Source organism: Tachypleus tridentatus, chromosome 9, assembly GCF_004210375.1.
Source record: "Tachypleus tridentatus isolate NWPU-2018 chromosome 9, ASM421037v1, whole genome shotgun sequence".
NCBI classification, from domain to species: domain Eukaryota; kingdom Metazoa; phylum Arthropoda; class Merostomata; order Xiphosura; family Limulidae; genus Tachypleus; species Tachypleus tridentatus.
This window is the reverse complement of record NC_134833.1, coordinates 163,965,190-163,980,727: the sequence shown is the minus strand read 5'-3', so window position 1 is coordinate 163,980,727 and position 15,538 is coordinate 163,965,190. Positions and strand designations below refer to the sequence as shown.

The 15,538-nt window shown below is 35.6% G+C and overlaps 2 protein-coding genes across 2 annotated transcripts; both read left to right on the top strand.

Annotated features, from left to right (window-relative positions):
• Positions 1-300: 300 nt before the first annotated feature.
• On the top strand, positions 301-690 carry LOC143227559 (protein FAM200A-like). Its single transcript, XM_076458991.1, has one exon. The coding sequence runs from the start codon at positions 301-303 to the stop codon at positions 688-690; it is 390 nt and encodes a 129-aa protein (XP_076315106.1).
• Positions 691-821: 131 nt separating this feature from the next.
• LOC143227558 (general transcription factor II-I repeat domain-containing protein 2-like) lies at positions 822-2,518 on the top strand. The gene is made up of 2 exons (XM_076458990.1): positions 822-925; positions 2,116-2,518. Exons 1-2 carry the CDS (start codon positions 822-824, stop codon positions 2,516-2,518), a joined length of 507 nt encoding a protein of 168 aa, XP_076315105.1.
• Positions 2,519-15,538: the final 13,020 nt, after the last annotated feature.

Below are 15,538 nucleotides of genomic sequence, written 5' to 3'. Positions count from 1 at the left end.
ATTACAAACAATAACGACAAGTTGCAGCGTTTGGTTTGTATGTAAATTATACCAGTGACCAAAGAATTTAATGTGAACAGTCATTGTTCAACAATGTATGAAGAAAAATATAAAGGAGAAACTCGAAAAGTTCGGATTCTGGATTACAGCAAGAAATTCAAACAACAAACGAATTTGTTCAGCAAGTTGTCAGAAAGTCACACGTCTGCTTTGAATGATTCGTACATCGTTTCTCTCGAACTTGCATGAGCAAAGAAACCTTTTATTGATGGCAGTTTAGTAAAGAAATGTGTTGTTGAAATGCCAAAGGTGTTTCGGGATGCCACAATTGCAGATAAATTTGAATCAGCGTCGCTTCCCCACCAAACCATACAAAGAAGTGCCACTGATATGGGAGAACAATCTGAAAACTTACTTGTTGGATTGGTTGAAAAAAGTACTTATTTCCCACTTTGTCTTGACGAAAGTACTGATCAAGCAGATGTAAGTCAGCTGTTAATATTTTTACACATTATTCATGAAGATTTTTCAACGAAAGAGGAATTACTGAATGTCTGTGATCTTTGTAGCACCACAAAAGGAAAGGATATTTTCGAGGCAGTGAAAAATTCAGTTGATAAAATCGGAGGATTCAATAAGTGTTCAGCAATAGTGACAGATGGCGCACCTGTAATGACTGGAAGAAATTAGGCTTTGTTGGTTTTCTTAGTGAAAATAAAGTAACTTGTCCAACATTTCATTGTGTTATTCATCAAGGAACTTTGTGTGGGAAATAAGTGAAACAAAACGAAGTTTTAAAACTTCTTGTTAAAGTTATTAACATGATAAGAGGAGGAAACAAAGCTATTTTACACCGGCAACTGAAGCAGTTTTTGGAGGATATGGAGACAGAATATGGGGATTCGGTTCTTTACAACCATGTAAGGTAGCTCAGTGCCGGAAAGCATCTTGAACGATTCTTTGGAATAAGGAAAGAAATCCCTGCATTCCTTGTTCAGTTCGCTTCATTGGATACAACACAATTGGAAGAAGAGTTCAAAAGTAGGGATTTTCCGAAACAACTGGCTTTTCTCACCTTAACGATCTCAACCTGAAGCTCAAGGGGCAGAACTAGATGAGATATAATGGAAAACATAGATGGGTTTCAAAATAAGTTAATAGTTTGTTTAGGAAACACCGACTTGGTCCACTTTCCTGGTTAGCTCCAGGGACAGAACCAGATGAGATTTAATGGAAAACATAGATGGGTTTCAATATAATAGTTTGTTTAGAAAACACCGACTCGATCCACTTTCCAAGTTAGCTCCAGGGACAGAACTAGATGAGATATAATGGAAAACATAGATGGGTTTCAAAATAAGTTAATAGTTTGTTTAGAAAACACCGACTTGGTCCACTTTCCTGGTTAGCTCCAGGGACAGAACCAGATGAGATTTAATGGAAAACATAGATGGGTTTCAATATAATAGTTTGTTTAGAAAACACCAACTTGGTCCACTTTCCAAGTTAGCTCCAGGGACAGAAACAGATGAGATTTAATGGAAAACATAGATGGGTTTCAATATAATAGTTTGTTTAGAAAACACCGACTCGGTCCACTTTCCAAGTTAGCTCCAGGGACAGAACCAGATGAGATATAATGGAAAACATAGATGGGTTTCAAAATAAGTTAATAGTTTGTTTAGAAAACACCGACTTGGTCCACTTTCCTGGTTAGCTCCAGGGACAGAACCAGATGAGATTTAATGGAAAACATAGATGGGTTTCAATATAATAGTTTGTTTAGAAAACACCGACTTGGTCCACTTTCCAAGTTAGCTCCAGGGACAGAACCAGATGAGATTTAATGGAAAACATAGATGGGTTTCAATATAATAGTTTGTTTAGAAAACACCGACTCGGTCCACTTTCCAAGTTAGCTCCAGGGACAGAACCAGATGAGATTTAATGGAAAACATAGATGGGTTTCAATATAATAGTTTGTTTATAAAACACCGACTTGGTCCACTTTCCAAGTTGTCAGCAATTAAGAGAACAGTTCAAAGATGACGAGCCACTTGATTTTTCATAATTTTGTGTAAATATTGAAGATATCATAGATGCGTTTAACGCAAGGTTTGAAGAATTTGAAATGTTAAAAAGCAGGATAAAGCTGTTCAATAATCCTCTTTGTGTTGACATAGAAAATCAACAGGGTGACGTTCAATTTGAATTATGTGGTTTGCAAGCTGATCCATTTCTGCAAACCAGACAAGAAAAAGTATCAGATTTTTTTACTCTACTTTCAAAAAATCGATTTACAAATCTGCCTGCTTGTGGACAGAAAATGACATCAATGTCTGGTAGCACATACATATGTGAAAGTGTGTGCTCTACAATGAAATTTATTAAGAACCACAACAGAAGTCGCCTCACAGATTTTTCTTTGCTTCAATTCCTGAAACTAGCAATGGCAGAACTCCATGTCGACATACCCGCTCTGGCCAGTGCTGCTAAGCGACCTCTAAGTTCACATTAAACATTTTATATCCTTACTATGTTAAATATCATAGATATATTGTTATTCTGGTTTCTTTTATATGCAGCATTTTTTATTAAATTTATTTATTACGTAATTGAACATGTTTAAATTACATTTTCCTTTTATTTTTACAATAAAATATATCTTTTTTTCTCAAATATGCCCGTCCAAAGGTCATGTAACGTAAAGTCACATTCAGATTAACCCCTTCCCTAATCTAACTCATTTTACCCTGTTGAAAGGACATAAATTAACCCTAACATGGATCTATTTACTCTTTATTTTGCATTACGTAATACACCAACAAGCCCTAATTTGACAAAAATATAATGCCGCCTGCCATTAGACTCGGGAATATAGTTGTGGCCCTCGGGCATTCTTAAGTTGGAAACCCTTGCTTTAGAAAATCAGTGCATTCGTATTTCGACAATTGATTCTTAGCCTTGCTAATGCCAACATCAGGCATCTAACTGTTAGCTTTCTTTAGCAGGAAGATATCATTTATCTCAACTGTTACACATAAGTCTGAAAGTTCAAGTCCCTCAAAACTTAATTCCTATGTACAACTTAAAATAAGAGACATCTCAGTGACATAAGCCCTTAAAAATCTTGCCCAATAATACTACTGTATTTATCTACCGTTTCAACAGGATGTCCTGTTATAGAAGTTAAAATGCTCTTAGAAGCCTCTTTCTAAACATTACTCGGCAATATCAGATTCTTATCTACTAACTGTGCACTTGGCAGCGAAGGTCGAGTGCCTGTGTCAACCAATAACTGACACACTACACCCTCTATTTCCACTACTGGTGACATTGCAGACGTTCAATGTCATATTCCATACTGCTGGAACTGTCTCTACTTTGGTTCTGTAATCTCGACGGAGATTACGATTTTTGACAAATGTATGACTACTGATATTTCTAGGGAACTTTATTCTGAAAACTCCAGTCTTTGGGGCTCTTCTGTTATCTGCTTTTTTGTGAACATCACCATTCTTGGGCTCTGTGGCCATTAATTTTACAACTTAAGCAAACTATCTGTTCATTTCCTTTTTGCTTCTGAAAACAGTTTTTCGCTATGTGATCAATCTTGTCACAGTGAAAACATTGGAACCCTTTAGGCTAATCTCTTACTAGGTCTGTTACTACTTACTACATTTACAGTAGAGTGTTTGGGTCTGAATATATGTTTTTCTCTTATCTCTTCTCTAGTACCTACTTTCATTACATCTAGTAAAGTGACTTCAGGCGCGTTTCCTTACTCACATGGCTGTAAGCTGTATTACGAAGGAAACTTCACTCATAATCAGATTTTAAAATGTTCTATATCATTAGTTCATTTGGGTGTACATAAAATCTGCACAACTTATTACCTAACTCCTACAACTTATGTCCAAATGTTCATTTATTTGTTTTTAATTTCGCACAAAGCTACCTGAGGGCTATCTGCGCTAGCCGTCTTTAATTTAGCAGTGTAAGACTAGAAGGAAGGCAGCTAGTCATCATCACCCACCGCCAACTCTTGGACTACCAAATACTCAGACGGATTCGTTTCATTGCTGTGTTAAATTAGGTTTTTCTTTTCAAATCACTTTTGATATATTCTTCTACTAAACTGTGTGCTAAATATTGAAAATCTGTGGTTTCATGCTGTTCGTCATAAAATGTGGCATTCTACTTCTCCTGCTGTTCTTAATATCACACTATCTCCCTTTTGAACATTAGTCCAGCCTGATATTCTGGTTACATATTCCTTAATATCACACTATCTCCCTTTTGAACATTAGTCCAGCCTGATATTCTGGTTATATATTCGACATTCTTGTCAAGCTTGTTCATTTCCTTTACATTAACGTCTGTAGAGGATTCACTCAGGCTTTTTCATCGGGATTTAGAAGATATTCCGATGTGATTTGGATTCCAAAATCATTATTTTTTCTCCTTTTTGGTTATGCTCCTGATCCTGTAACACTTTATTGCACACGAGGTAAAGAATGTAAATGGTACAAAAGTGGTGCAGTTACCAGATAATGATTTCTTATCAATATTTTCTGAGTATAGTGTATTCTTCAGACACCTTTCAATGGTGTTTCTTTACATTTGGCGCTCTGATTAATTCATCTCTTCAATGTGGGATTCTAGCTATATAGGAGAGACAATTTATCGCTTCAAAAGTTAAAATTCTTCTATACTGAACATATATCTCCAATGAGTACTAATCTTTTCTCACACTCCCCACCCTCCGTTCCCCACTGAAAATTCGCACTTCCTTTGCTGCCTAAACTCGAAATGACAATTTAGTATAATCTAACAGAGGGAGCCACATACCATAGCAAGTTGTGTTTCACTCCCAGTGGTGGAGAGCTGCCTCAAAGCGATTTGCATAAAGACACAATGGAACCACAGTATCATCGTGGGGTAGCGTAACTGAAATACTTGTGGCATGCGAAGCTAGTTTTGCGTATAGAAGGCAGTGCTGAAAGTAATTATATATGCACCTATCAGAAATATATTTTCAGTATAGGAAAATTATAACTTTTAATATAATAAGATTTTTCAGCTCTAGTGTATCGAAATGAAAGAAGTAAATAATTTAACCAATTTGTTGCGAAATATAAATAATGTACATAATGCTTAGGGTTAAGTAATGTACATTATGTGTAGGGTTATATAATGTTCATAATATTTAGGGTTATACAATGTACACTATGTTTAGGGTTATATAATGTTCATAATGTTTAGGGTTATACAATGTATATTATGTTTAGAATTATATAATGTACATAATGTTTAGGGTTATGCCAATTCGAGATAAAGGTTTTCAGGTCACTTTTGCTGTAACATTTGAAAAGGTTTGTTTGTTTGTTTTTTGGAATTTCGCACAAAGCTACTCGAGGGCTATATGTGCTAGCCGTCCCTAATTTAGCAGTGTAAGACTAGAGGGAAGGCAGCTAGTCATCACCACCCACCGCCAACTCTTGGGCTACTCTTTTACCAACGAATAGTGGGATTGACCGTAACATTATACACCCCCACGGCTGGGAGGGCGAGCATGTTTAGCGCGACGCGGGCGCGAACCCGCGACCCTCGGATTACGAGTCGCACGCCTTACGCGCTCGGCCATGCCAGGCCATTTGAAAAGGAAGTAAAATATTTTTTAGAAATAATATTTCAAAAGAGGTTGATAATTTTAGTCATCACTACCCATCACCAACTGTTGGACTTCTCTTTTACCAACGAATAGTGAGATTGTCATCACATTAAAACGCCCTCACGGCTGATAGAGCGGGCATGTTTGGTATCAGCCCATGACCCTGAGATTACGAATAGAGCGCCTTAACCACTTGGCCATGCTGGCCCAAGTTTGTTATTAAAATATTGTTTTGTATGTTAATCGTTTACAATATACTTGATTCTATGTACGCAGAGCTACGCATATTTGAAGACCCTGTACATCATTAATGAATCATTACAAGAAAATTTAGTCATAATATTAGAAATCCATTAATATTCGAAAGCTATCATTAAGAGATTGATGTATTCATAAAAATTATAAGGATAACGTAAAATATGTTTTAATTAAAGGCCTAATGAGTTATGATTTGGATATGGAAATTTTATAGTATCACTGAAAATTTGTTATTGTCACATTATAAAACCTGAGTAAGTTCTGATTTTATTTTTCTAATGATAATCGTTCTGCTTGATGTTACTATTGGTTTTACTAGTATCAGTCAGATTGCCATGTATCAGAAAACCATTTTTAATTTTGTATTATTCAAAAGTTGATCAGTATAAAAGCATATTCATGTCTCTGTCTCGTGCTGCTATGTTGGGTCTATTATTATCAACTAAACGATATTACACCGAATTTAACAAAATGTTTATATATCTTATATAAAGGATTATACAGTAACTTGTTATTTTAATCTTAGTAATCCATACATACATGTTATCTGTAGAAATCAAAGGTTATTACACTGTCAGAGGACTTTGATTCTCCGATAAAAATTATCCAAATTGTAAGACAGACGATGCTTATATTTTTGTGTATATGTCCAAGTTATTACACTTTCAAAAAGTTAGACTATGTGTGTTATATTTAAATGACAATTATGTGAGTTCTAGATCAGAAACAGAAAGTAGTAACCTGGAAGTAGAAAATAATTTCTTATTGAATCACCAAATGTTGTGAATGTGGATTTAGCTTTGTGTAATATCAAATAAAGTGTAAGAATATATAAGTGTATTTTGATAGAACAATACCCTCAGAATTAATGTATAGTGGGCATACATATAAACAGCCAACCTATGATACTTTATAAGTATTTTCTTATATATATGTATTGTGGAGATTAGTGCAACGAGGGGCAGGAAACCCTATGTATGAAATGTTTTGTATAGTTCAACTTTGATTACTTGACCTTTATGGTAATCTACTCAAACAAGTATATTAAGGAAGGTATTGCTACATTGAGTATTCTATAAACAATATCTTAATGTTTTGTTAACAATCAAATCCGAGATTTGTCTTACATTGTTAACTTCTGTAAAACTATTTAGATGAAATATATGTCGATAAGTTACGGTTTATAATTGAAAAGGATTAGCAGTTTGTAAAACGAATATTAATTAGAGTGTCTCATTAAATATTTATAGTGATCATAATAAGGTTTAGTAAGGATGTATGATAAGAAATGAATCAAACTTTTAATAACTTGGTTTATAATTTCTATCATTACATCACAAACCATATACATTTGGTCAACTCATAACTGGCATTTGATTGAGTTACACTTGGTAAACAGTTTGTTGGTGACGTCAATATCTCCAAAGTATTGTAAAAGCCTTTCTTCCTAGAATGACTGTGTGTGTAATAAAGTTACACTGTGTCAAGGTGTAACTGGATTGACATCAGTCAAGTTCATTAGTTTTGGGGCCCGACATGGCCAGGTGGGTTAAGGCGTTCGACTCTGTAATCTGAGGGTCGCGGGTTCGAATCCCCGTCACATCAAACATGCTCTCCCTTTCAGCCGTGCGGGCGTGTAATGTGACTGTCAATCTTACTATTCGTTAGTAAAAGAGTAGCCCAAGAGTTGGCGGTGGGTGGTGATGACTAGCTGCCTTCCCTCTAGTCTTACACTATTAAATTAGGGACGGCTAGCGCAGATAGCCCTAGTGTAGCTTTGTGCGAAATTCCAAAACAAACAAATAAATCATTAGTTTTGTATCTTACATTTGCAGTTCATAAACGTCTGTATCCAAAATGTATGTGAGTGATTTTCTATTAGTGCATTAGTGTTAGACAATCTGAAAGTTTTGGAGTACTAACAATTAGTAAGTTATTCATTTATTATATTTAGTTGTATTAGTTATTTGTGAAGTCTGAAACTATGAACAGTTCAAAAATGTATTCCATAGTTTCTCAAGAGTTGCGTACAGTTATAGAGACAATGAATGTGTAAGTAGTTGTTCAACCATTTATTATTTTAGTACAGATATTAAAATATGAAAACAGTGATTTTAACATAATTAAATCTAGAGGTTGATCACTTCTATCGTCATTAAAATGATGGTTTTGGCATGTGGAAACTCGTATAACACGTGCAACTTGTCACAAACTAGTGAAAGTTTTAATTAGTGAATTATAAAATATTTTGTTGTATAAAGCGTAAGTTTTAATTAATAAATAATATCGCTCCTTTTACGGCACATTAAACATATAGACATGTTTTGTTTGCATCAGAATGAATAAAACATTGTCCTTTTAGGACAAGAAACGTACTACATTAGTACTTGATATTACTTGATTGAGTAATATTTAATTATTGTATTGTCCTTTGGGACTACTTAAATGATAAGGAACTGTAATGTTCTTTAAAGGAAAAACCTGGGCTGGCATGGCCTAGCGCGTTAAGGCGTGCGCTTCGTAATCTGAGGGTCGCGGGTTCGCGCCCGAGTCGCGCCAAACATGCTCGCCCTCCCAGCCGTGGGGGCGTTATAATGTTACGGTCAATCCCACTATTCGTTGGTAAAAGAGTAGCCCAAGAGTTGGCGGTGGGTGGTGATGACTAGCTGCCTTCCCTCTAGTCTTACACTTCTAAATTAGGGACGGCTAGCACAGATAGCCCTCGAGTAGCTTTGTGCGAAATTCCAAAAACAAACTTAAAGGAAAAACCAATTATGCATGAATTAATCATAAGTGTTCTTTTTTAAATGATTTAATTGTAATAGACTTGATGAATTAATTATAAATAAATTAATTAACTATCGAATTAATGATTTGTTACGGAGACATGAAGAAACATCCATTGTATGAGTTATGACCGACTAGAAACACGTTCTAACTTTGTGGTACCATTAACCCATCACTGTCGCCTGTCATAACAACCAAGGAATGGACGTTTAACGACGCTCTCCTGCTGGCAAAATTTGTAACTGTGGCTCGTCATCAGCCTACTCTCCCTTTCCTCTGAAGCAAACTATCAGGGTGAGGCAGCATCCTTTGGACTCGATAGTATGAACTTTATTACTAATATGTTTACCTCAGCAGAAAGAAGAAACAATCGCTAAAACATTTGTGAATAAATAACATAGCAGCTAAACACAGAATACGACAATATTTACTGACAGATAGAAGCAGTAACTTCGTTTCTAAAATAACGAAGGAACTTTGCGAGTTACTAGGTGCAAGAAAAATCGAAACTATGGCTTATCACCCAGCTGCTAATGGATTAGTATAAAGATTTATCAGAACTTTGTTAGACACATCTCTCAGTACTGTGAGAAAGATCAGTAAACTTATAACGAACAGATTACCTTGCATATAGAAGTACTGAAAATGAGTCGACCCAGGAAAGTCCATTCTTTTTACTGCATGGTAGAGATTTTATTCAACCTATGTAAGAAATATTAACTCTTATGCAGTAGATTACGACTATAAAGCAATGTTGTTACAGTGAATACAACTACTAATGAACAATTAACTAAAGATGCTGAGTATAGAAAGAAACAAGTAAACAAGAAGGCACAGACCAGTGACTTAAGACGAGGAGACAGTAAACAAGAAGGCACAGACCAGTGACTTAAGACGAGGAAACAGTATTGTTATACACACCATTGTTTAAGAAATAAAAATTGGCAAAGTTATGGAAAAGATCTCTTGTATCTATAGAAAGTTAATGCATGTTAATAGCTTAAAGAAAGTAAAGGGTTATAAACCCTATCAATAGGAATTTTAACTCATGATACAGAAATATATAACCCAAATAAAGAAATATATGAAGCAACGAATAACTCAAATTAATTTGATTTTCTCTTCATGATCATGAAAACATATTAGAGAAACTCTAGAATTAGAAGGTGAGAGTGTTGTATTAAGTGATGAAGTAATAACAACAAAAGAAATCCCATTTTGTAACGATGATAGTGAGGGTAGTTCCCCAGTAACTAGAGATAATACCTCAAGTGCTCCAGTAACGACACAAACTCTAGAGTTAGAAGGTGAGAGTGTTGTATTAGGTGATGAAGTAATAACTACACAAGAAATCCCATTTTCTAACGGTGATAGTGAGGGTAGTTCCCCAGTAACTAGGGATAATACCTCAAGTACACCAGTAACGACACTAACTCTAGAGTTAGAAGGTAAGAGTGTTGTATTAGGTGATGAAGTAATAACAACACAAGAAATTCCATTTTGTAACGGTGATAGTGAGGGTAGTTCCCCAGTAACTAGAGATAATACCTCAAGTGCTCCAGTAACGACACAAACTCTAGAGTTAGAAGGTGAGAGTGTTGTATTAAGTGATGAAGTAATAACAACACAAGAAATCCCATTTTGTAACGGTGATAGTGAGGGTAGTTCCCCAGTAACTAGAGATAATACCTCAAGTGCACCAGTAACGACACAAACTCTAGAGTTAGAAGGTGAGAGTGTTGTATTAAGTGATGAAGTAATAACAACAAAAGAAATCCCATTTTGTAACGGTGATAGTGAGGGTAGTTCCCAGTAACTAGGGATAATACCTCAAGTACACCAGTAACGACACAAACTCTAGAGTTAGAAGGTGAGAGTGTTGTATTAGGTGATGAAGTAATAACAACACAAGAAATTCCATTTTGTAACGGTGATAGTGAGGGTAGTTCCCCAGTAACTAGAGATAATACCTCAAGTGCACCAGTAACGACACAAACTCTAGAGTTAGAAGGTGAGAGTGTTGTATTAGGTGATGAAGTAATAACAACACAAGAAATCCCATTTTGTAACGGTGATAGTGAGGGTAGTTCCCCAGTAACTAGAGATAATACCTCAAGTGCTCCAGTAACGACACAAACTCTAGAGTTAGAAGGTGAGAGTGTTGTATTAGGTGATGAAGTAATAACAACACAAGAAATCCCATTTTGTAACGGTGATAGTGAGGGTAGTTCCCCAGTAACTAGGGATAATACCTCAAGTACACCAGTAACGACACAAACTCTTGAGTCAGAAGGTGAGAGTGTTGTATTAAGTGATGAAGTAATAACAACAAAAGAAATCCCATTTTGTAACGGTGATAGTGAGGGTAGTTTCCCAGTAACTAGAGATAATACCTCAAGTACACCAGTAACGACACAAACTCTAGAGTTAGAAGGTGAGAGTGTTGTATTAGGTGATGAAGTAATAACAACACAAGAAATCCCATTTTGTAACGGTGATAGTGAGGGTAGTTCCCCAGTAACTAGAGATAATACCTCAAGTACACCAGTAACGACACAAACTCTAGAGTTAGAAGGTGAGAGTGTTGTATTAGGTGATGAAGTAATAACAACAAAAGAAATCCCATTTTGTAACGGTGATAGTGAGGGTAGTTCCCAGTAACTAGAGATAATACCTCAAGTACACCAGTAACGACACAAACTCTAGAGTTAGAAGGTGAGAGTGTTGTATTAAGTGATGAAGTAATAACAACAAAAGAAATCCCATTTTGTAACGGTGATAGTGAGGGTAGTTCCCCAGTAACTAGGGATAATACCTCAAGTACACCAGTAACGACACAAACTCTAGAGTTAGAAGGTGAGAGTGTTGTATTAGGTGATGAAGTAATAACAACAAAAGAAATCCCATTTTGTAACGGTGATAGTGAGGGTAGTTCCCCAGTAACTAGGGATAATACCTCAAGTACACCAGTAACGACACAAACTCTTGAGTCAGAAGGTGAGAGTGTTGTATTGGGTGATGAAGTAATAACTACACAAGAAATCCCATTTTGTAACGGTGATAGTGAGGGTAGTTCCCCAGTAACTAGAGATAATACCTCAAGTGCTCCAGTAACGACACAAACTCTAGAGTTAGAAGGTGAGAGTGTTGTATTAGGTGATGAAGTAATAACAACACAAGAAATCCCATTTTGTAACTGTGATAGTGAGGGTAGTTCCCCAGTAACTAGGGATAATACCTCAAGTGCTCCAGTAATGACACAAACCGATGTAATGACCCATGGATATAACTCTATATCAATCCCACCAGAAATGACCCATACAGTTTGGAATAAACGAAAGATATTCGATCCTCAAGCAATTGTACATAAACTAAAAAGTGACGTAAACGTAGTCAGTGCTGTTTCGAACAAAGACAGTGTAATAGTCGTTTTCAATAAAATAATAAACTACTTACTACGTTGTAAGCTAAATAGAATGTGTTATGTGTGCATACAGTTAATGTATGTTGTAAAGGTAATGCTAGGTATCACACTTATATGTATTATTAACAGATATATTAATGGGTTTACCAAGTTTCCTATCTTACTTATGGTAGAAGTCAGGGCTGAACAAAATGTAAATATTGTTCCAGTAGTAAACAAGATAGGTATGTTTTTCTTGGAGAGGGAAATTTCATATTATCTGCAGATAATTGTTGAAGAAGTGCCATTTCTCCAATACGTTCGGTTATTAGTCCATGTATGAGAAGAGTTGATAAGAATTCATTTGACCTGATTACCTGAGCTAGTGTTGATGTAGGAAGTTTAGAAACTTCGATTTTACATCATATAAGATATTAGGGAACAGATATTTTACAGTTAACGAGAAACTTACACGAAGGATTAATCAAAAATAACCTTAGTTAGACAATACCAGGATGAGATGTGTGATTTATTATTAAAATTAAAGGATATTGAAAATAGCACATCGATATTAGTCCGAACTGAACAAAAACGTAATTTAATAAATGTGGGTAAGTGATTTGAAAATTCTATTCTGAACCACGACCACCGACGATTTAGATGAATTAAACAATGAGGTAGAGCGAGAGAGAGATACATCTCAAGAAATGATTCACTTGTAGGTTAACGGGTTAACTTATTAAATCAGACAATTGAATTTCATGACTTGGAGATTAGTACAGTATATAGAACTCTTGGATAATATTACCAATGCATTGTACATACCAGAATAAAACAGAATGAACTTCACTAAACAGAAATTGAAATGTTGGTTTTTAACACTAGGATTCAGAATAATATACAACAATTATATTTTACTGTAGGAAGTAGCAGGACTGAGTTAGCTAAGTTAGTCCAATAAATGTATTTAGCTGCAGCTAGAAAGTTCAGTTAATACTTCCTACTTCTAAGTAAATTAGAGTAACAGATAAGATTGAATGATTACTCACCATATTTACAATTTGCTGTTTCTGCCCATAGTGATCAGATTTACATACATTATACATGAGCTGACGTAAAAACAGTTGCAATGAGAGATACTTTAAGGTTATTTATAGATATATTCTTAAAAGCAACAAATAGAATGTTTAAACTGTATAGAATTGTACACTTAACATTAGCATTAAACCACTCTTTGTCTTTAACTATAGAGAATGAAAAACCGTACACTGTTCTTTCATGTGATTAGCATACTTACTTAGAAATGACAGAGGAAGATATGTTGAAATGTTTAGACTGACCCACCTGAGTATGTGAACCCAATTCAGAAATTTATTCGGTGCCTATTGTAACTTGTAATATTTGTAGGAATTGAAAATAGAATAGCTGAGTTGTGTGAAAAAAGAATAGTTCTTCCTAAACCATTCTGTTTTTATAGAACCACAGGAAGTTGGTTTCTTAATATAAAAGATAAAGCCACTTTATCAGTGATATACCCAAAATCAAATGTACATCGTTTTGATTATCAAAGTAGAGTATTTAAACTAAGTAACATTGTATACCCGAGATCAGCCATAAGTCATTCGACCCAAGATATCACCTCACTCTCGAGTTTTAGGAGTGAAAGTAAATACATCCAACGACTAGTCAAATATAGCCCGTGAACGGAAGAATCTTGCCAGGACATAAAAAAGTTGAAATGAGACCACAGAAGAAAGCAGTGTGGGAAATGTAAGAACAAAGACCATGTATGGTATATATATATATATATATATACATTCTATATGGTATATAGAAAAGTCTACATGGAACAGACAAGGAATAAAGGTGGGAAATGGAAAAAACAAAGAACTACTTTCACGAAGTCTTGGGAAGGAAAAATCGATCATGATAAAAGAAGACATAGGTGGAATGGTGCTAATAGGAAGTAGGCCTCAAGAGACAAGGGAAGCAAAAAATAGGAAGACAAAGTTTCAAACAAAAATGAAGAAAAGGAATGAAGAGCCACACTGACATCTCAGTTTGAAAGGACCATTCAGTAAAGAGTTCCAAAATCTGGAATGAACACAACAACATGTAGAGGTTAAGTCAATACTTGATGGTACCAGGTAAAATGGAATGTTTATGATAAGGCTGCTTGGCATCCAGAAGTAGACGAGACTGAAAACTCGCGATCAAACAGCCAAATGAGGAAATCAGTAGTAAAAAGAAATGGTGGGTCGAGAAAGACAAAAACATCGATACAACAATTAGTGGCAGAAGATGTTCAATTTACATTGATAAACGGTCTTTGAGGAAGCGCAAATGGAACATGTCAAAAAAGAAGTGGTCAACTGAAACAATATGGATCGCCATGACAAGGACCTCATAAACGCGAGACGTGAAGACAGAGGGTAGAAAAGGCAAGAAGAAATAAAAGTGACTAAGGTTGAAGAAAATGGGGAGTAAGAGGAAATGACAACGGTATGGGGGGCAGAAGAGAGTTGAAATACTCGAGGAAACCATTATTGTGCTAACCAGAAAGGAACAATAAAAAATGACACGGATTGCCGAGACTGATCGAAATCACGTGAGAAAAACATAGATGGAAAGATACACATAAAGGTATCAGTTAGTCTAATCCTGGATGAATGCATCGATAGCTAGAGCTTATGAATAGGGAATATGAAGCCAAAAACGAGATGACATGGCATTGAGAAAAATGGAAAATGCATTCAGATGAGGTATATCCTACCGTGAGTATAGCTACTAAAAACATGAGGATCGAGATATTACTATGTGGAATAAACGTGATGCAGTCTATAAAGACGATCAGCCAAGAGGTGGAAAACAAAAGGGACATGACGTGCCAGTAGACATATACTAAGTGTGTAAGACCACAAAATTAGATCCAAATTTTGACCATAAAGGGAACAAGAACAGGTGCCACCTTGATGGTTGGTATAAGCTAGAACTGTATAATTAACATAAATCATGACAATCCAGTTCCACACCAGAGGAAGAAAGCAATCCAAAACCCATTGTACTTCCAGTCGTTCCAAGTTGTCCAGAAACCTCAGGCTGATCGACCCATGCCCCCAATCATATAGGGAAGAATCAGTAAAGAAAAGCCAATTCAGACGAGAACGAGGAAGCAGAACACCTAATGTGTGGGTCTTGTTCAACCTCCATTACAGATCATATATAAAAAAGGAAGAGAAATGGAGAATCCAAAGGGTCCCAATCAAGATTCAATTAGTCACGTAGAATGCACTGAATAAACTGCATATGTGCCTTTCCAATTTGATTAGAACTTTTATAAAAGCCCACATCTCTAAAAGTAGTAGAACCTTTTTAGAAGTAACAGTGGCAGAAGCAAGGACATGAAGAATTGAAAG

Coding starts and splice junctions, on each gene's coding strand:
- LOC143227558 (XM_076458990.1), top strand. CDS start 822: ATGATAAGAGGAGGAAACAAAGCTATTTTACACCGGCAACTGAAGCAG. Junction 926..2,115: donor GTTCTTTACAACCATGTAAG/GTAGCTCAGTGC, acceptor GTTTAACGCAAG/GTTTGAAGAATTTGAAATGT.
- LOC143227559 (XM_076458991.1), top strand. CDS start 301: ATGCCAAAGGTGTTTCGGGATGCCACAATTGCAGATAAATTTGAATCA.